General features: G+C 36.7%; 2 protein-coding genes across 2 annotated transcripts in view; one reads left to right on the plus strand and one right to left on the minus strand.

Annotated features, from left to right (window-relative positions):
• LOC110103723 (leucoanthocyanidin dioxygenase) overlaps positions 1–17,425 on the minus strand; it is a 24,982-nt gene extending 7,557 nt beyond the window's left edge. Inside the window, exons 1-2 of the mRNA XM_020832531.2 lie at positions 17,265–17,425; positions 16,815–17,185 (exon numbers count right to left, since the gene is read on the minus strand). Of these exons, the coding sequence (XP_020688190.2) occupies positions 16,815–17,185; positions 17,265–17,393 (500 nt within the window). The 5' untranslated portion in view covers positions 17,394–17,425. The remainder of the gene's footprint in view (positions 1–16,814; positions 17,186–17,264) is intronic.
• A 3,326-nt stretch (positions 17,426–20,751) lies between these two features.
• On the plus strand, positions 20,752–23,076 carry LOC110103722. The gene is made up of 4 exons (XM_028697343.1): positions 20,752–21,223; positions 21,278–22,112; positions 22,227–22,742; positions 22,851–23,076. Exons 1-4 carry the CDS (start codon positions 20,752–20,754, stop codon positions 23,074–23,076), a joined length of 2,049 nt encoding a protein of 682 aa, XP_028553176.1.
• Positions 23,077–25,972: the final 2,896 nt, after the last annotated feature.

Below are 25,972 nucleotides of genomic sequence, written 5' to 3' on the forward strand. Positions count from 1 at the left end.
GGGGTTTTATCTTATTGCCAGTAATACCTAAGCAATATGCGAGCATCCTTTTAACCGCCGAAGCCAAAAAACTAGCAAATTAAAAAAAAAAACCCGAAAACAAATACAAATACCGGGTTCCGTCCATGTCGCGTGTCGGGCCGCGCGTTAAAGAAGTAAGAGCACATGGCGAACATGTTATTGGCGTCCGCATGTAGAGCTACAGTCAGGTGTCTGACCAATAAAAGTTATCGTGTGTGCGCGTTCTGCAGTCCCGTTGGACAAATGGGCATAAAATACGCTTCGTGTCTCCTCGTGGCGATATCATGTTGAAGATTTTATCCCCCGTTGTTCCACAAAACAATTTCACAAATTTTCTTACCCTACCGTCTTCAACTCTTCATGCTCCTTCTGCAACTAGCTTTAGAAAGACATCAGGCGTGAAGCAAAATCATAGTAGCTTGGAACACACTCAAACACATGAATCAGAAACCTCCTTGATGCATGCACTATCACCAGCCTATCAATCTGTGCCACAGCATGCGCACCATCGAGCCTGAGATAAAAGGTATGGCACTCAAGGATCCCGAGGTTTAGTGTACAATGTCGTTAGTAATTCCAGACGGATGCCAAAGCTCAGCCACCATAATTGCTGACAAGCTAGGGGTGTGTCAAAATGGCGTCGGCCAGTCGGGTTCAGGGTCAGAATGCCCGGACATGACCGGCGTCTAAATGGTCCAACACCAAACACCGACTCGATTTATCGAAAGGGACGGGATTCGTAACAGTGCTCGGCCCCTGGGGTTGGCGGGTTTGACCTGACCCAAACACGTTTAGATAATATGTCGAGTGATGGTTGCGCCACCCACGCGTGCGAGGACAGCTAGCGTTATGTGATGTCTTTGTCCAAGGGTCTGACATCCCGGCTGAGGCCAGCGCCAGCAGTGCGATCGAGTTTCGTAGGGCGAAGTCGAGCTAGGTGAGACTTCGGGTGAGCGACCTTCGTGCGTCTTGGCAGGGCTGTGCGTCCTAGCGCGACGGAATCGGCGGACGTGCCTATCGGCAGTCGCCGTGCGCTCATGCGCGGGACTTGCAGATTTGGCGGGCAAGGTATGCTCTGACGTGGGTTGTCGGGTTTAATAACGGCTTGTCGTTGGGTCAGAAACCGGGTTGATGCTCCGGTTGAATCGGGTCACCTGAACCATGACACATTTTTAAACGGGTTGAAATCTCGAACGCGGCTGAATCGACCATACACAAATTTTTGGTCGTGTAAATACTTTGTTCCGACGCGGTGTGTTAACTGTGGAAAAAAAATTCCTTCCCCTCACGCCGACAATACTATTGTTTCGACAGAGTTTTGAGCCATTTTCCAAGAGAATTTCTGGGTAACAGATTGATTTTTCCTAGTGGACTCAATCAAATAAAAAAAACAATGTTAACACGACAGATTTAAATGGAATTTGTTTAAGGAAATTTTTATGTTAGTCGTCACTCTTAGTTTTCATTAAAACTTATCCGTCTGACAAAGAAAGTACTAAATCACCTTCTTCATAATTTGTCAAGGCCATGGAGCACCCAACTTCAAACATCCAATGCATTTTCTATTCAAAGCAATACACGAACATAGGCAATACAGCCTGGGTTTCCGGTCCAAAATGTCCATGTAACACTTTCCCAATATTAAAATCCTCTAACTTGATTCTTTATTCTTAGAAATCCAAATCCACTCAATAGACTACCTGTCAAGCCAAAATTTACCTGATGTTGACTGGGATCAGGTGGATTTACGGGATTTGGCCGAAGAAGCACGCAAAATGGGACTGTCACATATATCGAGCAAGCTCCCATTGTGCGTCGTTGTTGACTGGTGGAGAACTAGTGAAGAAGCATTGAATGAGGCGAAGAAGGTCATCATCGAGTTCTCTTGACATTGAACAGGAGGAATGTGACTTCGTGTCACTTCCATTAAATGAATTTATGGGATTTGGCCAAAGAAGCTCAGGAAATGGGGGAAAGAGATGCTTATCTTCTCAACAAGCGAGCACTCATTACCCGTCTTCATTAATGAAGGTGAAATTCAAATCTTTCATTTCAGGTCAACAAGTCGAGCAAGGTTGGTAGCGGGGTGATTTGGGCCTGAGATTTTAACATTTTTAGATAAATTAATGGGCCGTGTTCTGGTCAGTTATATTAAGAGCGGGTAAATTTCGAGTTTGATTCAAACTTGACCCAAAAATTCATTTTGACACCCCTACATTAATGAGAAATTTGAGTCACACCTAATCACTTTTTGAGGAGAAGATTTAATTATAATTTTCTCTAGGTGAGATATATATTACTATTACTATTCATAGCCTTTTTGTCCAACTTCTAGCTTTATATTTGCCTTGATATACCCAAACGAACGGAAGCTTATATGGATTTATATTAGCAAGAATAAATTGAAGTAACTTTTGAAAACTTCTGCATAACGCCTGCTACAAAATGAGAGAAATGATTGATTTAAGGATTACCCAGAATTCTGGGCACTTCCTCTTTTGGGACCCATGATTTCACCGCTTCTCTGTTGTGAAATTTGGTATAACTATTATTAAATAATTTCACTTCTCCTTAACTATTCTAGTATCTAATTTTATTGATGATGGGGATAGGATTCTCCCTCGTGATATTCACAACCACATTTCCAATGAAATCCGCAAAGTTAAGATCCATGACAATGAACATTCATGTTTATTACAATAGTTACCATGATTTGTCCAAAGTTTCTTGGTTCAAATACATTTGGATTAAAGGTTAATCTATTAACTATGCCTTTTTGGTTTGGAAAGTTATGAATGATGGTTTGAAAACATCGGATGTTTTATGCAAGAGAGAAATTTTTGTTAATGAGACTTGTGTGTTGTGTTCTCTCTTCAACGAGAGTCATTCTCATTTATTATTTGATTGCGAGTTTTCTTTGCACATCTTAATGAACTCTATCCCCTTTGAGAATTTTTTTTTTTTTTTTCACATTGGGATTGTTAAAGCATAAGCAAGAAAGTACATTTCTTGCCAGCTGTAATGTTAAAAAATGCAATGGCACTACTGGCAACTCTATATATATTAACATCTCTATACACAATAGTGCATATAGAATAATATTCATTTTTACATTTCCATATATGTTCGGCTCTCCTTCCTGCTAGCCTCATAGCTCATTACAGGTTATCATGGTATCAGAGCAAACCACTAAGGTTTGATTTTTTTTTTTCTTTCTCTCCTCTCCTTCACTCGTCTTCTTCCGGCCTTCTATCTCGATTCGCTCATTCTTCTTCTTCTTCAATGGAAGGATCTGCAACCTCTCTGAATACAATCGATTCAAACCTTCAATCTCCCCCAATCACAATACTGCCCCAACTCAAATTTCTAATATGCAACATCAAGAACCTTGTCACAACTCCTCTAACCATAGATAACTACCAAATCTAGCGATCTCACATGGAGAAAATCTTTCATGCTAATGGTTTCAAAGGGTTTCTTGATAGATCAATGCCTTGTCCACCGAAATTTGCCCTTCTTAGCGGATCATCCTCCTCCGCTGCATCCTCAACGCAAGAATCCTGGTTCTTAATTGATCAACACCTATCTACTGCACTTTTCTCTACAATTTCCCCATCAATCCTCCCCTACGTTTTATCCTCCACCCACTATCTGGACAACCTTATCTCTCTGCCTTCAATCGACCACACGTTCCCATATTATTCAATTAAAAAATGATCTACATCATGTGTCCAAAGGCGACAAACCCATGACTCAATTCCTTCTTGACATCAAATCAAAAGTTGATGTGACCACAGCAGCAGGCAGCATGATTGACTCCGAAAATGTAATACTATACAGACTAAACAGATTACCTTCTTCCTACCAGTCATTCAAGATAGCTATCTGCATAAACCTCCAACCGTTAAATCTTGATGACTTATACAGCCTAGTATGCAGGGAGGAACTAATTATCATCCAAAATGCTTCCAAGGATCTTCAGTCTCTCCATTTAACATACAACAACCTTGCTCTCATTGCCTCCAGAGCTAGAGGAAGAGGACAGTTCCACAACAACCGTGGAACTCGCGGTAGACGATCACAGCAGCAACCAGGATGCGGAGATAAAACTTCAAATCACAACATCACCTCCCAAATCTACAACAAATATGGCCAATCGACAATTCACTATTGGTATCGTGCAGACCCAACATACACAAAAAACACACAAATGACGGCTCTGTTTAGTTCGCCGGAGAATCCACACCAGACTAACTGGTTTCTGGACAGCGGCGCTTCAGTTCACCTAACCTCATATGCAACTCAAATTAGCAACTCTGAACCATACACCAAATCCTCACAGGTGGTTCCTGGCAATGGCCACACCTACCCATTCAAAATACATGTAATGGTATTCTTCCCACAACATCAGGTACACTCTATCTTCATAAACTTCATCATGTACCAAATCTTTCTTTCAACATACTATATGTACACAAATTAGCTTCTAACAACAATTGCGTTATATCCTTTTCTCATTATGGTTACCAAATCAAGGATTTGACGACCAAGCGTTTTCTTCTTCAAGGCACATGCCATAACGGACTCTATAGCATTCCTCACACCAACCCGACTTTTGATCTTGCACTTCTTTTGGTTCAACAAATCCCAGATCTCTGGAATAGTCATCTTGGTCATCCCGTCCACTCCACCGTCCACGCCTTAACTCGATCTCATTCTAACATATGTACCAATTCTTTACATAATTTTTTTAATACCTGTAATGTTGCCAAAAGCAAACCCTTTATATCCTCTACTTCTAATACTACAACACCTTTTGAACTTGTATACTCCGATGTATGGGGTCCATCCCTGCATACTTCTATGCAAGGTTGTCGTTACTTTGTGACTTTTATTGATGAATTTACTAAATACAGCTGGGCCTATCCACTCATTCACAAATCAGAAGTAACACAATCTTTTATCAACTTTCATAAATTTATCAAATGCCAATTTCATCATAATATTTGTAACATTCGTATCGATGACGAAGGTGAGTACCTCAATAATACATTCAAATCCTACTGCACTCACTGGGGAATTAGCCATAAATATACATGTCCTTATACTACCGCTCAAAACGGGGTCGCTGAAAGGAAAAATAGACATATCCTTGAAACAATCAGAAGTCTTCTTATTCACTCAAACGCACCCTCTTCCTTATGGGTTGAAGCACTTCACACAGCCATTTACTTAATCAACCACCTTTCCACTACTGCCTTACATAATAATTCTCCTTTCTATCAATTATACAACAAACAACCAAACTATACTCATCTTCGCATACTTAGTTGTTTGTGCTACCCATGGCTTAAACCATATTCCAACTCCAAATTATCACCTCTATCTACCCCATGTGTCTTCCTCGGGTACGCTCAAGCACAAAAAGGATATCGCTGCCTCAATATCTCTGCAATTCATATATATACATCAAGGTATGTGGTGTTCAATGAAAGTATCTTTCCCTATACGAAGCTCCCAAGCACTACCTTTGACTCAAAACCACCATATTTCAATCATGATCTCCCTCCCTTTCTGCTTGTTCTCGTGCCCACCATCTCTACTCCAAAACTTATTCTCACCACTCAGCCACCCATGACTCCACAATCTCATCCCACTCAATCTGCTCTGGCCTCAACACAGACCACGTCTTTTTCTCCTACTACTTTGGCCACACCAGCACCTACCACTACACAACCTCACCATCACATGGTTACAAGATTGCACACAGGACACTTAAAACCAAAAAAAATATTTGATCTCACTCACCAAATCTCCACACCCGATCCAACAAATTACACTCAAGCATCCAAGTTTGAATATTGTAGAAAGGCCATGTCCTAAGAATTTCAAGCCTTGCAATCTCAAGGTACGTGGGAGCTCGTTCCCTCTCGCATGACATCCAATCCACTTGGATGTAAGTGGACGAATCACACAAAATTCAATTTCAATGGAACTGTCGCTCGATACAAAGCACGCCTTGTAGCCTTAGGATATAATCAAGAATTTGGCCTGAATTACACTGAAAAATTTAGCCCTATTGCAAAAATCTCCACTCTATGTGTTCTTCTACTTCTTGTGCTTCATCATAATTGGAATATTTGTCAATTAGATGTTTCAAATGCTTTCTTACATGGCAAGCTTACTGACATTGTTTATATGAAGCAACCTCTTGGATATTCATATACAAACCATCCCACACTTTTTTGCAAACTCAACAAAGCACTCTATGGGCTTAAGCAAGCCCCAATATAGTGGTTTGACTCCTTAACATATTTTTTACATGAACAGGGTTTCACTAAAAGTAATTTTGATCCCTCTCTTCTAATCTATAAAAAAAGGTTCTAATATGTATTTTCTAGTCTATGTCGATGACATTATCTTAACAGGCAATGACATCAGTGTAATAGATACACTCCTCAAAGCACTGCATAACAGGTTCAACATGCGCAACCTCGATAATCTGAAGCAATTCTTGGGTATTACAGCTGAACGCACCTCAACTGGATTCCTCCTACATCAAGAATAATACGCAGGCACAATCCTCCAACGTGCCGGGATGCTCAACAATAAAGCAATCTCCACACCAACCCAACTCAAAACCACACAGCAAACTGACTCTCCACCATTCTCCAATCCAAAACTCTACCGTCAACTAGTTGGAGCACTTTAGTACTTACCATCACTCGTCCAGACATCACAAGCGCTATCAACAAAGCCAATCAACATCTACATTAACCTACTGATCTACATTTTGTATAGCTCAAACATATTATACGCTACATTTGAGGAACCATACACTATGGGCTACATCTCAACCCTACCGCTTCTCTAACACTTTATGCCTACACTAACACAGGTTGAGCAGGAGATCAATCAGATCGAAAGTCGACCATCAGCTACTGCATGTTCATAGGATCAACCATGATCTCCTGGAGTGCAAAAAAATAGAGCTCCATTGCTTGTTCTTCAACGAAAGCGGAATATCGTGCTCTAGCCACTACCACAACCGAAATCATATGGCTATTTTGAATGCTCCAAGAACTAGACTGACCTCAACATTAAGCTACAACCCTATACTGTGACAACACTTCCACCATTGCTCTCGCCAACAACCCTGTCTACCATGATCGAACGAAGCATATAGAGATCGACTGTCACTTTATTAGAGAATGTATAAATAACAAAACTATTCAACTTCACCACATACAGTCAAAAGGAACAATTAGCCGAGCTCTTTACAAAAGCTTTAACCATCTCTAGATTTAACTACCTCATTCTCAAACTGATAACACCTCCTTGTTATCAGTTTGTAGTGGCATGTTAAAGCATAAGCAAGAAAGTACATTTTTTGCCAGCTGTAATGGTTAAAGCTGCAATAGCACTCATGGCAACTCAATATATATTAACATCTATGTACACAATAGTGCATATAGAATAATATTCATTTTCTCATTTCCATATATGTTTGGCTCTCCTTCCTGCTAGCCTCACAGCTCGTTGTAGGTTATCAGGGATCACCTTACACCAACTTCTTCTTTATTTAGAAAACATTAACTGCAAAGTAACACAAAAATTCTTTATTTTAAGTGTGTATGTTATGGTTTACTACATTTGGCAAGAAAGGAATAATTGTATTTTTAGAGTTGATATCCCTAATTATCGTGTTATTATTGAGAAATCAAATTGCCATTAGAATGAAGAGCAAAAGATGGACCAATCAATCTACTTTGCCAACTAAATTGGTTAACCTATATTACTAGCTTTTGTGCTTCATATATTTATTTTATTTACCCCTTCGTGCTTCTGCTAATTGGGATTATTTTGCTGAACTTTGGCAATTATTTGTTGGTTTTTTTTCCTGCCTGCTTGGCATTTTTGGCTATCCTATTATGTTGTTCATTGCATTAAGTTGTTTGTTTTAGTTGTTGTCTTAGATTTGGTGCTATGTGGTTGCTCACTTATATTTGGTTATCTCTTAGAATTTGTACTCTACTAATTGTGTGATTACTATTTTTCATGTTGGTAAAATCTTCACTTCTTGATGTTTTTTTTAGTGGAGCAATAAGATATATTCAATTGGTATTTTCTTTTTTCATGTTAGACCACATATGCTTATTATTGAATCGTTGAAGATTCTTTCCATCTCATGGCCTTTCATTTCTCATTGATTGCTTTAAAATGAATCTTTTTGGCTAGATATATTACCTCAAGGTGTTTTTTGCTTTGGGGTGATGATGAGAATCCTACAAGTGGCACTTGTATTCTCCTTGCCAAAGCAAGTATTACCTCATAACTAGATACTAATTCATCAAATACAAATAAAAAAGTCAACTAAAAGTCAAGTACATATAAGGATAATAATTAGAAGAACTCAATAAATTCATCAAAATCTCAAGCATGAAAAGAGAATAAATAAACTTAATTAATTAAAACAAGATAATCAATAATTAAATTATAATAGGATTAATCCTAAAATAAGTTAATTACTAGATAACCCGGGCCTGCAAGACTATTATGTTATCCCCAAGGTGAGTGAAATAAATCTCATGGCCCTAGTGTAAACAAAAAGAATTGCCATTTAACTTAAATAACTAGCCTATAAATTATTTAACAAATCAATTGGGTTAATCTAAATTAGCAATCTAAATCAAACTTATATCTATGTGGTTGCTAACTTATTTTTATTTATTATTTTCATATACTTATAGTTTAAATATATTATAATAAACATTTTATTGCATTTCGCTTCCAACAAAATGGTTGGGACTTAAAAAAAATTTTGGACTCAATTCGAATCCAGGGCAAGTCGCGTGTCGAGGCAGGGAGCGTGGGAGCTTGGGCAGGCAACACGGAAGCTCGGGAGGCCAACCGGGCAGGGCGGGCACCGCAGGCGTGTAGCTGGGCAGGCGGGTAGCATCATTTTTTAATTAATTTTTCTTTATTTTTCGGCTTCCTTTTTATGAGGAAAATTGCCAAAAATATTTGCAGCCGAAAAATACCATCGAAATTTTTTTTCTTTTACAAGTTTTATCGACGAAAAAATTGCCGCTCGTAAATTCCAAAACAGCCAAAAAAAATCAATTACCGTCGAAAAATGTCATCGATAATAGGTGATTTTCTGTAGTGATATCACTCCTTAAAAATCCAAATAAATTTTTTTATCATTATTCTAATCGAAAATATTCGTAGGAAGCCTAATCTTCATATGATTTAATTAACTATAAATGCTTGATTTTTTGGGAAAGTTAAGACCCCAAATAAAATAAACCCCATTCTATTTTAGCTACTAAATAGGATGAGGGAAAATTATTCTTTTTGGAAAGTTAAAATCAAAGAAAATCATTATGGCCATATTCTAGTATTTAATAACAACTGGAATTTTCATTACTAGGAGAGATAAATCATTTCTTATTGGGACATTTAGATATGAAATTAATGATAATATATCTAAGTTATTGTAGTTAGATATGTAATTGAACATCATTTTGACTACATAGAGCCATATGTAGTTCACTATGATGATATGATTATGCTAATTGATGATGAACTATCCTAACTATTATAGTCAAATATATGATTGAATAATAATTTGATACGTCGGGTCACATGTAATTCCTTCTTAAATTTAATTAAAGTAGTGTGTGTATAATTTATGATTTCATAATATGAATCTATTAGAGAATAAAATCCCCTTTTAACCCTTCGGGATAGTATACCATTCATAATGTTGCTTTTGATTATGAAGTTCAAATTCAAAAGTTTACATTAAATTTTCCTAAAAAAACTCAATTAAAATTTTATCACCTTGCCCACTCGGATGCAAACAATTATGCATTGAGCACCTTGGTGAAACCCCTTTGCTTGGCCTAACTAAGCATCGAGCTCCACTTAGATTCTATTGAGTTTATGCGACCCCATATGGCTACCATATAATCATTTAGTGAAGCCACTACTCTTAGAAATTTGCATTTACTCATGCTCCCTTCTCCGATTTTTTTTATTTATTTATCTAACCTTTTTGACATCCAAGGTCCAAAGGGTCGAAAAAATAAGAGAACTAAATGTACACCAATGACTATATGTGCAGTAACCATTTGCAAGTTCTTACAGGTTACATTTAGGTCGAGCAAAAGGAGAATCCTCTCCTCTAGCTTAAAACTAGAGCCTAGCAAACTAGTTTTGGCCACATCTTCAAGGCAGTCACCCTCCCTAATGAGGGAGACCTAAGAAATTCCACTCTCAGTTAGAAAAATCTTCATTCATCCCGACCAAAGTTAAGTCTCACATACAAGACACATTAATAATCAAGCTAATATTGTCTCTCACCTCAACGGGGTGACCTCAGACTAGCTCCCTGCTCTATGCCGCATAATATTTGGACTACTTCAATACGTTATTCGCCCCCTCTTACATCAAAAGGGTGACATCTAATTGGTTTCCTTCAGATAGCGACTTAATGAATGATTTCATCCTACTTGCATCCTCTCTAATGATGATTGCCACTTTAAATGGCATAGATGAATGAGCTACATTAAAGATTGATGTGGTAGCTACGGTCTCCCATAGATATCCATTGTGAATCTCCAAGCCCTATAAATAGAAGAGGCACAATAAAATAAAAATTGTGGAAAAGGACAAAAGAAAATAAAGATATTATGTCATTGTCCCATTCTTAGCTCAAGCTTTATAGCATAGAGCCCTCGCTTCTATTATTTTTGTGCATCTCATGACCTAGATAATATAAATTTTGTCTAGATCCACCTCATATATATCTCTTTCTCTTATATTCTTACATCATCATCTTCAACTATAGGCTCTCAATCTATATATTTCTTGAAATATCACCTAACATCATCCAATACACAGAGAATACGATTCAACACGTATTGTATTTAGAGTTAAAGAGTTTATTTTATGCATTTTATAGCTTTCATTTTCTATCAACTTTTATATTCTCATTTGGTTGTTCCTTTATTCAAGAGCCATGATGACTTTGCAATAGTGGATGTGAAATTGGGTTCCTTCATAATTAAGAATAACATTATGTATTATGAGATGGTTTATGGTTTGGATACCAAATAGTTTTGAACAACGTTAATAGGTTGTGAACTTATATGAACAGGCGATGAAGAGAAGTGTTCTTATTTAGTAAACACTTTATCATATTATGAAATATATTATGAGTATATTGAACTTCTTAAAATTTTGAAGGATCAAGACCTACTACTTACTAATGAAGAATTTTAGGCCTCTTTAGAGGAGGCATATCTATAATTTTCTTCAATTTATCTATGTTCATCTTAATTCCTTCAAGAGTGAGTAATAATCCTAAAATTTTTCTTACCCTATTCTAAATAGGTATGTTAGAAGAAAGAGAAACACATTATGCTTATTAAAGTCACAATAAACCTAGAAATTAAAAAAAAAAATTAGGAGTTTTACTTTTATTGAGCATGTTGCTAACATAATTTTTTTTTTTTTTTTAGCATTTTGAGTTGTAAACATGCAATCCATTATCCCTTGATAAGTCACCTAATTTTCTTGAAGTCCGTATGATATGAAATTAAAACACAATCCACTTCCAGTTGTGAAAGTTATCTTATCACAATAGGAATAATACATTTTTATTTGACGAAAACATGAGTGGACTTTAAGAAAACTTATTAATAGACAACAAATTACCAAATAACAATTGTTTTTATTCATAATAGAAGGTAGTTAGTTGTACTTGGTACATACCAAACTCATGTTTGGAAAATCCACATATATTATTCACTTCTTATTCAACTTTTGCACCATTACTACATTTGAATCCTTTTTAGGCATTGTTCTTCTATGATGAAGTTGGTAGTTGTGCCTTAATTATTTATTTGCTTTGTCAACCAGATATATAAGCTTATCACTATTTATTATGTAATAAGTAATATTAATATAAACTTTGGGCATTTCTATAATAAATAAAACAAATACTTCAACATTAGATCGAATGGTAATTAAGTTTAGGTTTAGACTTTGGATAAAAGGATGAACTTATTAAAAAAGGTATGAGTTAGGTTATCTTTAGACATAACAAAATTTTGTAATTGCTTCAGGGGCCTTGAGTCTAACTCCTCTTAAAACATTGAGTTGTAACACCTTGTTTAAGACATACCCCACTATTTTCATGTAACATATTAGGATAACGAGAAAATTTATTAATAACGATGATATAAGGAAATTAACTATGACATGGTTGGTTGCAATTATTACTTCTTTGAAAGTGTTGAGGAGTATAGAATAAGATATAACAATATAAATATTTATCAAGAAGTAGACTATACAATTGTCATTAATTATAGCCAATTATCGACCACCATTTTCCAATGTTTACGACAGTGTAATTATTCATTTAGTTTTCTTGCATTCACTAAAGTAATCATAAAATACATAGTAATAGAAACCAACTTGAAATTGTAATATGCCTTTAGATAAAATATCTTTTAAAGATAATTTTTGTAGAACTTTTTTGTGCCAAAAAGAATGCCACCAATTCAAAAATTAATTAATGTCATCATGTCGTTAATCACATCATTATATGGATTATTATTTATTATTCATTCTTTATATGTGAAGGTAATCACAAAAATCTCAACATAATGTCTTGATGAAGTTGTAATAAGAAGCAAAAACCCCAATCAAAGTCCTTTCACTGTTGCTTAACTATATACTTTTTGTCCACCCATTTTTAGATACTATGGTATAACTCGTAGAATGTGGATTGATTGTGTTAGAACACATACACATTTTATTGCTCTTCCATTGTGCCATTTTGGGATGTATCTTTAGATAAACAAGGATCAATCATTTTATTTCAAAACGAGCCAATTTTTCAACCTTTTAATGAAAAATTTTGCATTCCTTTATATCATGCATATGATTCTTATAGAACATGCAACACTTTGTTATATCTCGGGCATAAAAACTAACAAACATTAGTATTGGGCAATATAAGTATTATTTTTATAAATCACATCCATGAATTTAATGAGTGAAACAAAAAAAGGGTAAATTTTGCAAATTAATGTTGAGGTTGTGGCAACCTTTCTCACTCAGTTGCATCATAAATTGTCTTTCACATACTAAATGTGTAATGTGGTACTCCATAGTGAGATTAAAAATAGAAGAGAAGTTGCTCACTAAAAGTAGGTGACATAGTCTATTGAGTGGATTTGGATTTCTAGAATAAGAATTAAGTTAGAGGATTTTAATATTGGGAAAGTGATGGACTTCAGTTGTTTGAATAGAAAATGCATTGGATGGTTGAAGTTGGTGCTCCATGGCTTGACAAATGAAGAGGTGATTTAGTACTTTCTTGTTAGAGATAAGTTTAATTGAACGCTAAACTAAAGGAGAGGTTTCTAAGGATACATTAACTTAGGAAATATGGCAGTTTATAGAATCTTACTAGAGTGACGACCAAAAATAAAAATTACAAAAAAAATTCCATAAATCTGTCTAGTTAAACATTTTTTTTTCATTTGATTGAGTCACTACAGAAAAATCGCATGTTACCGGCGGATAAAATTCGTTGGAAAATGCTCAAAATCCGTCGAAAATTAGTATTTCCGGCGGATTTGTTTCCGATGGTATAACGCGCATCAGAAAAGTTATACCGACGCAAAATGGTTCGCCGGAAATATTTCTAGCGGACTAATTTATTAATTTAATTTAACAATTAATTATTAATATAATTTATTTAATAAATTTAATTTAATAATATTTAAATTTATTTATTTTAATAATGAATTATTAATTATTATTTAATAAATTTCATTTAAAATATCATATTTAAATAATTTTATTTCATAATAAGTTATTAAATTATTTAACTTAATTTAATGAAATAATTAATTATAAATATTTATTATATCAATTTTTTAGAAAAAAAATTAATATTGGTCGGAAATTCCGTTGGAAATAAATTCGTCGGAAAATGAAAAAAAAAATCCGTCAGAAAAGCGCTGGAAAAAATCGTCGGTAATCCACCGGAAAAGCCGTCGGAATTAGTGACGAATTTATTTCCGGTGAAAATTCTGCCGGAAATGAGCTGTTTTCCTGTAGTGAGTATTCTAATAGTTACAAAATAATATTGTTTGAACTATTGGTATTTTTTTTAATTAGGACATGTCATGGCTTGACTACTTATCCTCACTATCTTCTAGTCCAATTATAACTTTTAATAAGTTGGTTAAAAATTTATCTAAGGATGACACTAGAACATTACCAATATGAAAAGTTTGAGCCTAAAAGAGAAAAAAAGAGAGATAAAAGAGAACAAAAAAAAAAAAGATTTGATGAAAAAAAAAATCCAAGAATCTTATTTTTTTTATATGCCAAAAAGAACATACTGATTACCATGAAGGATGTGTTTAAATGATCATCTGACTCCTTATTTATAAATTTAGGCGAGGTTCAACATTAAAAGAAATACAAATAGATTAGCATAAAAATGTCTCATGAGGGGTAATATATGTCTAGACAACCAAATTTGATATGATAATTTGAAGAAATCGCCAAAGAAGATTAAAAATTTGGTTGCGTAACATATATCAAGATTTAAAAGAACTTTTATCACAATGCTAAAGATGAGTTGGCGATTTCTTCAATTTGATAAACTTCTCTTGATTATGGATGAGTTGCTTTTAATGAACTACAAATAATCTTGTGAGTTGGTAAGTTTATTTTGCAGAATTCTAGAAGCCAGCATAGCCTAATTTTACTGTGAGACTTGATGAAATGTCTCAAGAGGGGTCTTTAATATGGCCTTAGGCAGCGTTTGTCTAAGCGTAGACTAAAATTTTGTTTGGGACAATTTTATTTATGCTTTCCAAATAAGCTTTTTAGTATAAAATTTCATAGTTCAAGATAACTTTGTACTAAAAAGTTGCTTAAGAAAATAATATGGAAGCTACCCCAAAAGAAATCTAAGTCGTTTTAAAACATTCTAATGTGATGCATCCAAAATAGACTTCGCATAAGTATTTTAATAAAGTTGTGTATGGTCGGGTTCGGGTTCGAGATTTCAACCCGTTTAAAAATTGTGTATGGTAGGATTCGGGTTCGAGATTTCAACCCGTTTAAAAATTGTGTATGGTTCGGGTTGACCCGTCAACCCAAGATCAACCTGGTTTTGACCCACGACAAGCCGGTTTTAACCCGGACCCACGTCAAGCCCTCTTGTCCGCTCGCAGGCTAGCGCTGGCCTCGCCCGAAAGTCGCGGTCCTCTCCCGCAATCCGGTCGCACGCTGGCCACTAGCACTGGCCTCGCCAGGACGCCGCAAGACCGCGGTCTCACCCAGTCTCACCTAGCTTCGACCTCGCCCTGAACTGCTCGCACGCTGGCGCTGGCCTCGCCGGATGTCAAAGACATCACAACCGCTAGCTGTCCTCGCACGCTGGCGCAACCATCACCCGACATTTTGTAAACGTGTTGGGTCAGGTCAACCCGGCAACCCACATGGGCCGAGTACTGGTTAGAAATCCCGTCCCTTTTGTAAAATCGAGTCGGGTTTGGGTTGACCCATTTAGACCCGGGTCATGTCGGGTTTGACCCGAACCCGACTGGTCGACCCATTTTGACACCCCTAGCTGTCAGCAATTATGGTGGTGAGCTTTGGCATCGGCATGGTTTACTACGACATGTCACTAAACCTGGGCATCCTTAGTGCATACCTTTATCTCAGCTCGGTGGTGCTGTGGCAACGATGATGGTGGTGATTGGCATGCAAAGGAGGTTTATGTTTTTTGAGGTGTTCGGTACTATGATATTGTTCGCCTGATTGTTCTAAAGTGAAGCTTGATGAAGGGCTGAAGGAGTGAAGACGGAGGTAAGAAATTTGGAATTGTTTTGGAACAAGGGGGATAAAATTTCAACATGATATCGCCCAAGTAGACGAAGGGTATTTACGCCATTTGTCATATCAGAATTGCGGAACGCGCCTAAACGAGAACTTTTATTTGGTCAGGACACCTGACGTAGCTCTACATCCGGACGCCAATAACATGTCGCCATGTGCTCTTACTCTTTACCGCGCGGCCCGACAACGCGACATGGACCGGAACCCGGTATTGCTATGTTCGTGTATTGCTAGGTATTGCTAGGTATTACTTGGCAATAATGATAAATACTGCTCTTTCAAGACCAATACCGAGCAATACCGAGTAATACCTAGCAATACCGAGCAATACCTAGCAAAATCAGGGAATTGCTCGGTATTGCTAGGTATTGATCTTGACAGAATGATATTTCTCGTTATTGCCGAGCAATACCTAGCAATATCTAGCAATACCCCGGTTTGCACAAATCAGCCATACATAGCAATACCGGGTCCGGGTCTGGGTCGGGTCGTTGGGCCACGCGGTAAAGAATAAGAACATGTGGCGACATATTATTGACGTCTGGATGTAGAATTACGTCAGGTGATCTGATCTAATAATTGTTCCCTAAACAGAGGGACTTCTATTTGGTTGCCAAAAGTAAGATGTGGACGTGAAAATTTTACCACACCTTAAAAAGCATTACCCCAAACAGTTACATGATTGCATCTTAAAACATAAAGCAATCCAGACGGCATCGCAAATCCGCCCTTAAAATCAAACTGAAGCACGTACCGAATAAAATGAGAGGCAAAATGCAGGCCTTATAAGAATTAGAATACTTCTCGTATTAACATAGAAAGAAAACACGTAGTCGATAGTTCTATTTGCTTACATGTAGTCCGCAGGCTCTGTAGGCCAGATGGCGAGATCCGCCTTCTCCTTCGGGTAGACAAGGTGAAAAAAGTAATCTTGCCACTCTAGTTTACCATTTGCATTATTCGCAAGCTTACTTCCATAGCCCTGTATCTGCCCGCTTGACTGGTCATTAGCATACTTCTCCTTCTCCTCCACCGGCAAGTCAAAGAACCCCCTCCCTGACGCTTGCAGCCGCTCGATGATCTCGTCCTGCACGCCATGGTTCACAACCAGCATCACACCCCACTCTGTCGCCGCTGCCTTCACTTCCTCCACGCACCGCCACCGCCCTTCCTCCGACGAGACCCCGCCAAGATCCACAATTGGGATCCCATGCCCAATGGCCCCCTGCAAAAATTTCGATTCATAACACTGCTTTCTAAATTGTGATTAAAAATCAGATGATTCATATTGTTAGTCTCATTACGATGTTGAGGGCGTCTACGATATCTTTGCGTTCAGACTCTGTGCGGACGAATTCGGTGGGGATAGAGCAGAGGCCGCTGTTTGCGAGGATCTCTACTCTTGCAGTAGGCGGGCTGGTTTTGGTGGCCATTTTGTATTCTTAGTGAGTAGCTTCGGCTGGGAAGGAAGAAGAATGGCGAGGATTTTATGGTGCGGAGTCTGCTTGTGGAGAAGTGGGGAAGTGGAATTGATTGGTAGCTAGGGAAAGACCGGAAGGTGAAGAAAGGAAGTTAGCAAAGCACATGCCTAACTATCGGCCCACCCACGCATAAAAGAAGAAAAATAAATGGGGATAAAAAAATTGTAATAATGAATAATAGGAAGCGAGTAAATGTTTAAAACACACAAATTTTCTATATGTCAAAGATAAATATGAAATATAAATTTTCTATTTTATTTTCAGGACATTACTCTTTATTAAACGAGTGCTGTTGTCGGTCATCAAATAAATTTAGTTGTATGGTTAGTTGGGGCCAATTTATAAAAATGATTAGATTTTAAGTTTAAATTAGTTTAAGGTTTAGTTTAAGGAGGATATCAACGAAAAATTTTTTTAAAAAAAAAGAGCAAATAATTTTTTTTTAATTATCCGGTTTAAAAAGAAATGGAAACTTCATTATCTGATTTCAATAGAAATCGGTATTCCGCACTACTATTTGAATTTAAAAAAAAAAAATTCCGGTTTAATATTATATCCGGTTTATTAATAAAATGTTATTTTCCGCTTTAATATTATATCCGTTTTCTTAATAACTTTTTTTTTCTGTTTAATATTATATCTGGTTTCTTTATATGTATATATATAAAATAAAATTAAATTTATTTTTTTTTTATCGACAGTTCTACAGTGCTCCAGTTTTTTTATTTTTTTATACTTTTTTATTTTTTCTTAACAGTAATTAATATATATTCTAAAGTCTTTAAATAATTCTAAACCTTATGTAGTTTTTAACTTTTGAGGCTTTTGAATGAGTGGTGACGCTATCAACAAATTTCTCTCATAGAGTATTTCTAGTGAGGATATTATCCACTACTTGCTTCCCTTCGAGGCTACCTTATGAGCATGCCGTCTTGGGGTTGTGAGTTGAGACCATAGACACCACATATCCTCATGTGGTGTTTTCTAATGAGGACCTTCTTCACTACTAAATTTCCTTCGTGGATACCTCATGGGCATGCATTTATGGGTTCGTGAGTCGAGACCTTGTCTGCCACTTTCCTCATAGGGTCATTCTAGTGAGGACCTTATTCACTATTAACTTTCTTTCAAGGCTTCCTCAGGGGCATGCCTTCCTAGGATTATTATTATATACAATATTATTTATATTAATTTTCATTAATATTTTTAAGAAAACATGCTTAAAAGATATATAATTTTAAAAATCTAAAAAGTTGGATGCTTTAAATAACATTAAATATTATAGTACTCTTATTCAATAATGTCAATAATTTAATTTCTTTGCCATGCTTCTTTTGATCTCCCTTATTATGATGTTGATGCTCTATAAGTCATGTTTATATATAATGACTTAAATATCCTTAGTGAATCAAAGGTTCAATCTCATCCTTTAATAGAAAGAATTTTTGAGTTGAGTATTCTTTTAAATGCTGTAAGTTATAGTATTCAGACTAAACTTCTTTGATTGGTTTTCTTAGGGGCTTTGACTATTTGAGTTGTTTAAAATTTTGAATCTTCATTATAATTTTAGTCCTTGATTTGGTTAAATGACTGTAGTTAGGTGACTTTGGATGAATTTGGTGAGAATAATTTTTTTAACTTCTCCTACGTTCTTCTTTGTATAGGTTAATCAATTTTTTGTAAATTTTTTTGTTTGGATGAGTGTTGCTCAAATTTCTTTCTATGTAGATTTAAGGCTTCATCTAAAATTATTTGAGCATCGACCGAATGTATCAAATCAGGGTTTGAGCAAACAATTTCTTCCATCAAGGATGAGTAAAATGGTCATGGTCAAAGACCTCCAGAAAACACCTCTTAATAATTATTTATTCACTCCTAAATTTTAATGTTCTTTAGAGGAAAATCTTTTGAGCTGAACTTTTAATGTTTCTACTACATTTTGAGGAATCCCAGAAAGATGAAAATTATCCTTGATAATTCTTTGATTAATGATGAATTGTTTAACAAAAGGTCTGACAAGGTAGGTGAGGTTATGGATAGTATTATAACAGAGAGTAAAACAACGTGTAAGCTTGGCTGTTGAGACTATCAAGGAAGACCTGAGAGATAAATGCATTAAAAGTTTGTCAAGTATGCATGATGGTCCTGAAAAGATCAATACGCTTGTAGGGATTAGATGATCTATCATATGGATTAAATAGTGGACAACATGAATTCCAGTAGAATAGGATGATAGAGAATTTCATTTATTAAAGGTGATGATTCTTGGAAGTTGTATCGTGGAGTAAATTGATTTAATTCCCTAAAAGAGAATTCCTCCTAAATAAGATATAACAATATATCTCTTATTTTGTCTAAAGAGACTTCAATAAAATGATATTGATCTAAGTTCTCCAAAAGTGGTAAAGGATTGTGGGTTGGCAGAATAATGTGGGGAGGATGTGTTGAACTAATTTTATTGGAGAGACTGTGATAAGCTTATGAGGTAAGTGGTGCTCCTTGATGAAAGTTTGTTATGATTGTTAAGCCCTTATGAACTAGCCCGAGGCTAACCAAGAGATGGGATAAATTGGTAATTTTAAAAATTCTTAAACACAAAGTAAAAACCATTTTGAATATTTGAAAATGAACACAATCAATCACAAAAATTAAAATGCAGAAAATAAAGTGCAGGAATAACACAGAATGAACACACTATATTTTATAATGGTTCGATCAGCTTAACCAATATCCACTCCCCGGAGCCTCTCCTCTAGGTATTGCACTAAAACACAGTGACTCTCCTTTTGCACTCACAAAAATATGGAGAAGCCTTCACAAACTCCTTTCCACCGACCTCGGTGAGGCAAAGAACCTAAACTGGTTTTTGTTCTTCTTGAATCACATAGAGAACAGGGGGGGGGGGGGATTGAATAACCTTCGGATTAGAGAGAGAGAGAGAGTCCGGGTTTCTAGAGAGAGAAAACCCCTTTTTCATTTTGAATTTGTTTCTCTCGCTGTTTTGTTTCCGGCTGGTGGTGCCGTCGTCGGTAGCTCATCGGCATTCTTGGCCGATGTCATGGAAAGTCCGCGTCATTCCAGTCCTCTTCGTTTGGGTGGTAGAGGTAGAAGTAGGTTGGTGATCAGATAAGGATCGCGATCGGTGATTTGGCCAACGGTGATTGAAGCTAAAGGCAAGAAGATCTTGAATGAAGGTTTATCGGGATGGATTGTTGCGGAAAGAATAGGATATGATAAGAATTGTATTCTTGATAATCTTGAATCATCGGAGATAAAGAATACTGTCTTAAAGGTTAATATTTTTTCTTGGATGAACCAGTCTCGTCCTATTCAGGATGATGTTGATCTCAACCCCAAGAATGACGGAATTTCTGGAGAAGGAAACATATCTGATAAGGAATTACTGAATGAAACTTTGAATTGTAATGAACAAGGCGATGTTGGTGAGGTAATTGGAGTCTGGTCCAAGCCAAAGCATATTAGAATTGATTTTAAAAATGAGCAAGTTGAACTCTCTGATGATGGTATTGTGGTGAAGCTCAATCCAGTGATAGAAGCCAAAAATTCAGAAGTGCTGAAAAATTCGATTGTAATCAAAGTCCTTGGAGGTAATGTTCCTTATTCTGTTTGTAGTTTTGATCTGAGAAAACAATGGAACAAATTTGGCGGATTTCACATGACTTCAATCAGTATGAACTGGATCCTCTGCTCCTTCAAAACTTGTGAGGCGGTGGATGAAGTTTTAAATGGTGGACCCTGGTATGTCAATGGATGCATTGTTGGTATGGATAGATAGTCACCGGCATTTGATCCGTATTCGTTTAAATGGATTTCAGCTCCGGTGTGGATCAGACTCCCGTGCTTACCTCTGTTCTGTTGGGATGAGGATAGTCTTGCGAGAATTGCTTCTCGGTTTGGCACACCGTTGTATTTAGATGGAAATACATTTCGGTGGGGAAAGAGAGAGTTCGCCCGCATCTGTGTCAAGATTGACTTGGAAAAGAAGCTCCCAAATGGTGTCTGGATTGATGGTCTTGCCGGAAGATTCTTCCAACGGGTTGAATATGAGAAGATAAATTTACTCTGTTATCATTGTGGTCATGCGGGGCATGAATTGAAAACATGTCCGGAGAAGGTGGTTCTGGGTATTAAGAATCAGGCTATGGGAAATTCTGAAGAAGTTATTGGTGAAGTAAGGAAAACGGATGGAGGAATTAAAACAGCAGTGACCAATGAAGAGTATGGGCCTTGGATTCATGTCCAGTTTAAAAACAAACGTGTTTTTAAAGGTGTGGATGGATATAGAAATAACAACTCTAGTAAGAACAATGTGAAGGATAACTTTGGAAAGAATGATCAGAACAAAGTTTTGCAAGAGCAGGATGCCAATGGAAAAGAAAACAATGCACATATGGAGGAAAATTCAGTTCCAGGAACTAATGTAGACAAAGGTGTAGTGGCAGAAAACTGCAAAGCAAGAATTTGTTTGAATAATTCTTTTTCGATTTTAAATGAAGACAATGACATAGTTTGTCATGAGGAGCAGGAAGATTCCGTTAAGTTGCTGATTAAGAGAAAGGAAGGAATGAGTACTGATGCTGTGAATGAAATAAAACCCAGCTTGAATGGTTCTGCTAGAGTCAAACTGGCCAAGGAGTTGAAATCCTTGGGGCCGGTGGATCAAAAAATAAAGAAGAAGAAAAGAGATGGACGAATGGTGTCCCTTATTGGGGTAAGTTCCCCTACCTTTGTTTAAATGTCTTCACTTTTATTTTGGAACTGCAGAGGGGCTAGGAAGAGGGAAGCTGCTCTGTATTTGAAAGAGGTGGTTAAAGATCATGTTGTTTTTTTCATTGCCCTTATGGAGACTAAGATGAGTATTATCAATAGGAAGGATGTTGACGTTCTTATTGGTAAGAAATGGGATTTCTATCATTTTCCTGCAGTAGGTCTTTCTGGTGGCATCTTAGTGTTATGGAATATGAAGATTGGGAACTTTGTGATTACTGATACTTCTTCTCAGGTGATTGTGGGAGATTTATCTATCCCTAGAATGGGATCTTGGAGGATTGCTACTGTGTATGGTAGTAGATGTTTCAAGGAGCGTGAAACTCTTTGGAGCTTGTTGGATAAATGTATGGTGAGTTCTAATCCTTCATTCATTGGGGGAGATTTTAATTGTGTGCTTAATAGAGATGAGGAAAGAGGTGGTAAAAGATTCCTTTTTACCAAAGGACCTAGAGATATGAAGGGTTTTATGACTAGTTGTGACTTTCATGATGTGGGGATTATTGGTCCAAGGTATACATGATGTAATAATAAGGAAGGGACATCTAGGATTTGGGAGAGGCTAGACAGATGTCTGTTGAATTCTACTGCTTTGAAATTGCTTCCTTCGGCTGCTACTAGGCATCTTGCTAGGGTGGCTTCAGATCATAGTCCTATTACCTTCAAGGTCAATGATAAGAAGCGTGTAAAGTCTAAAATCATTAGATTTGAAGATACTTGGAGGATGTATCCAGCGGCTAGAAGCATTGTTTATCACTCTTGGATGAAGAATGACTTTGGGGAGGAAAGTATGGTTCTACAAAGGAAGATTAACAGAACATTGAAAGCTCTTTTCTTTTTGGAGTAAAAGCAAATGCAAATATCTAAATGAACTTAAAGTTCAGCTGAAGATAGAAATTTTGGAACTTCAATCTAAAGAAGCTATGGGGAATGATTGGTCAGCTCAAGACCTGATTTTACTTAGAAGCAAAATTCATGAACTTATGTAACCTTGAAGAGGTTATCTACATGGTAGAATCAAAGAGCTAAAGCTAGGTGGCTTGAGGAAGGTGACTATAATTCCAAGTTGTTTCATAACTTTGCAACGGCTAGAAGGAATGGTAATAGAGTGAACCAAATTAAAGATGCTTACAATATGATGCAAATTGAAGAAGAGGAAATTGAAAAGGTTTTTATTCAACATTTTGAATCAAAATGGAAGAATAGAAGCTGTCAACTCTCAGGTTGGCCCGAAATTTTGGATCACCAGAAGTTGAATGATGAGGATATCCAGGTTCTTATCTTAGGTTTCTCGGTGATGGAGCTTAAGAAATCAATCTTCTAGCAAGGGAACAATCGTTCCCCAGGTATTGATGGTCTTACTTCCTCTTTCTATAAATACTATTGGAATATAGTTTGGAAAGATTTATGGAATGTTGTCAATAGTTTTTTTACTAATGGTTGTATGAGGAAAGAGTGGAAAGACACTTTAATTGATTTGATTGCAAAAGTAAAGAATCCATTGCTTCCTTCCAATTACCGTCAATAGCCTATGCCAGACGAATTACAAGGTTGTAGCTAGTATGCTAGTTAATAGACTGAAGATGTGTATACCCAAGATGATTACTGAGGAACAAATGGCTTTTATTCCTGGGAGATCTATCTCTGAGCACTGTCTCTTGGCCCAGGAGATTTTACACAAGTTCAAAGTTTCTAGAAATAGGAAGGGGATGATGGCTCTGAAGCTTGATATGGAGCAAGCTTATGATAGCATGGGATGGCCTACCCTTGATCACGTCCTCAAATGGTATGGTTTCCCTTCTGGTTATGCTAATCTTATTATGGAATGCATTATTAATGTGAGGTTCTCTATTATCATAAATGGGAGGAATTCTAAATGGATTATGGCTCATAGTGGCTTTCGTCAAGGGTGTCCTTTTTCCCCTTATCTCTACATCTTGTGCTCTCAATTGCTATACAATTCCATTTATGAAAGGGGGCTTAATATTGGTATTCAAATCTCTCCTAGAGGTCCTAGAATTACTCATCTCTTATATGCTGATGATGTTATTATTTTTTCACAAGTCTCTAAGGATATTGCTAAGGAGGTGAAGAGTATTGTGGATGACTTTTGTAATTGGACTGGGCAAAGGGTCAATACTAATAAATCTCAAATTATTTTCAGAAACATTGTTAGTAATCATATGAGAAAGAAGGTTACTAAAGTTTTGAGCTTCAGAGTAGTCAAGGAGATGAGCTATCTTGGGATAAAGTTATCACTTAATCGGTTGAGGGCAGCAGATTTTCATGATATCTTAACTAATATGATGGATAGACTCAATACTTGGGGGAAGAAATTTCTTTCTTTGGGTGGTAAGGTTACTCTTATCACTATCTCTGTTTTGACCATGCCTAACTTCTTAATAACACACTCTATGATCCCTAAGAAGGTGTTGCTTACTATGGAAAAACTTTGTAGAAGTTTTATTTGGGATAAACATGATGGTAGTCATGGTATTCACTACATTGCTTGGGATGATCTTTGCAAACCAAGAAGTATGGGAGGTTTGGGATTACAATCTCCAATGCTGAAGGCTGGACCTTTAAGAGCAAATCTGTCTTGGAATTTTCTTCAAAAACCTGATACAATTTTTCATAGAACTATGAGAGCTAAGTATGGGAAGAGTATCTTGAATGGTACTCATAATAAGTTTACTTCTAAAGCTTAGAAGATCTTATTATATGGTGGGAAATTTCTTAAAAACATTACTAGATGCAATGTTGGTAATGGCAAAGAGATCAATGTGCTGAATGATATATGGATCCTTGACAGATGTATCAACCAGTGGCCGACTTTTGCTGATTGTGCTGCCTTGGAGGGACTGTGTGTTCAGTAGTTAATGTTGGAGAATGGCCATTGGAATACTGATTTGCTTCAGCAGAAGTTTCATCCGGAACTTGTTAAGATGATCAGCAGTATCCAGGTTGATTCCAGCAGAGATGACTTGCTGGAAATGCAGAAGTTCTATCCTGGTAGAACAGTTTCTGGATTGGCTTTTGAACAAGTATTAAGAAGAAGATTTAGTTTAATTGATGATGAATATTATAGTTGGCTGAATAAACTCAAGTTAAGCAAGAAGGTGGAGATGTTTTGGTGGAGACTTGGGAATTCATCTATTCCTACCAACCTATATCTTAAGAACCGTAAGCTCCTGGATAATGATTCTTGTGCTAGAGGTTGTGTAATGGTGGAGAACTATGAACATATCATTGTTCAATGTAAGTATTTGATTGAAATCATCAATCAGCTTGTTGGTTGGTGTATTTCTATTCCAATTTTTCATTCCTTGGATCATTGTCTCAAGGAACTTAAGAAAATTTTAGCAAATAATCTGGGTACTGTACAAATCTATTGTACCATTGTTTACTTCTCTTGGAAAAATAGGAATGAGATTAAGCATGGCAAAACTGCAATTCATTCTTATGTGGTTGCTTCTAATATATTATCAGTGGCCATTAACATGACTAGTCCATCTCTTTCTAACTGGAGCACTAACCTCCTCAGGGAGTCTCATGTTTCTTGGTGCCCCCCACCGAAAGAATGGATGAAAATCAATATTGATGCTTCCTTAACTACTTCGGGCTTTGCTGAAATTGGTGGTGTGTTCTGAGACTGCAATGGTAGGTTCATACTTGCATTTGGGGAGAAGATGATGCATTGGGATATAGCACAGTTGGAGATGGGAGCAATTCTCTCAGTCAAG

The sequence above is a fragment of the Dendrobium catenatum genome, unplaced genomic scaffold (genome assembly GCF_001605985.2).
Source record: "Dendrobium catenatum unplaced genomic scaffold, ASM160598v2 fragScaff_scaffold_914, whole genome shotgun sequence".
Classification (NCBI taxonomy): domain Eukaryota; kingdom Viridiplantae; phylum Streptophyta; class Magnoliopsida; order Asparagales; family Orchidaceae; genus Dendrobium; species Dendrobium catenatum.

What these genes read in the sequence shown, in the direction of transcription:
- LOC110103722 (XM_028697343.1), top strand. Translation starts at nt 20,752, where the DNA reads ATGAACCAGTCTCGTCCTATTCAGGATGATGTTGATCTCAACCCCAAG. An exon ending in AAGGAGTTGAAATCCTTGGG is followed by an intron (nt 22,113 to 22,226) that starts GCCGGTGGATCA and finishes TTGGAACTGCAG; the next exon opens with AGGGGCTAGGAAGAGGGAAG. An exon ending in GTGGGGATTATTGGTCCAAG is followed by an intron (nt 22,743 to 22,850) that starts GTATACATGATG and finishes GGCTGCTACTAG; the next exon opens with GCATCTTGCTAGGGTGGCTT.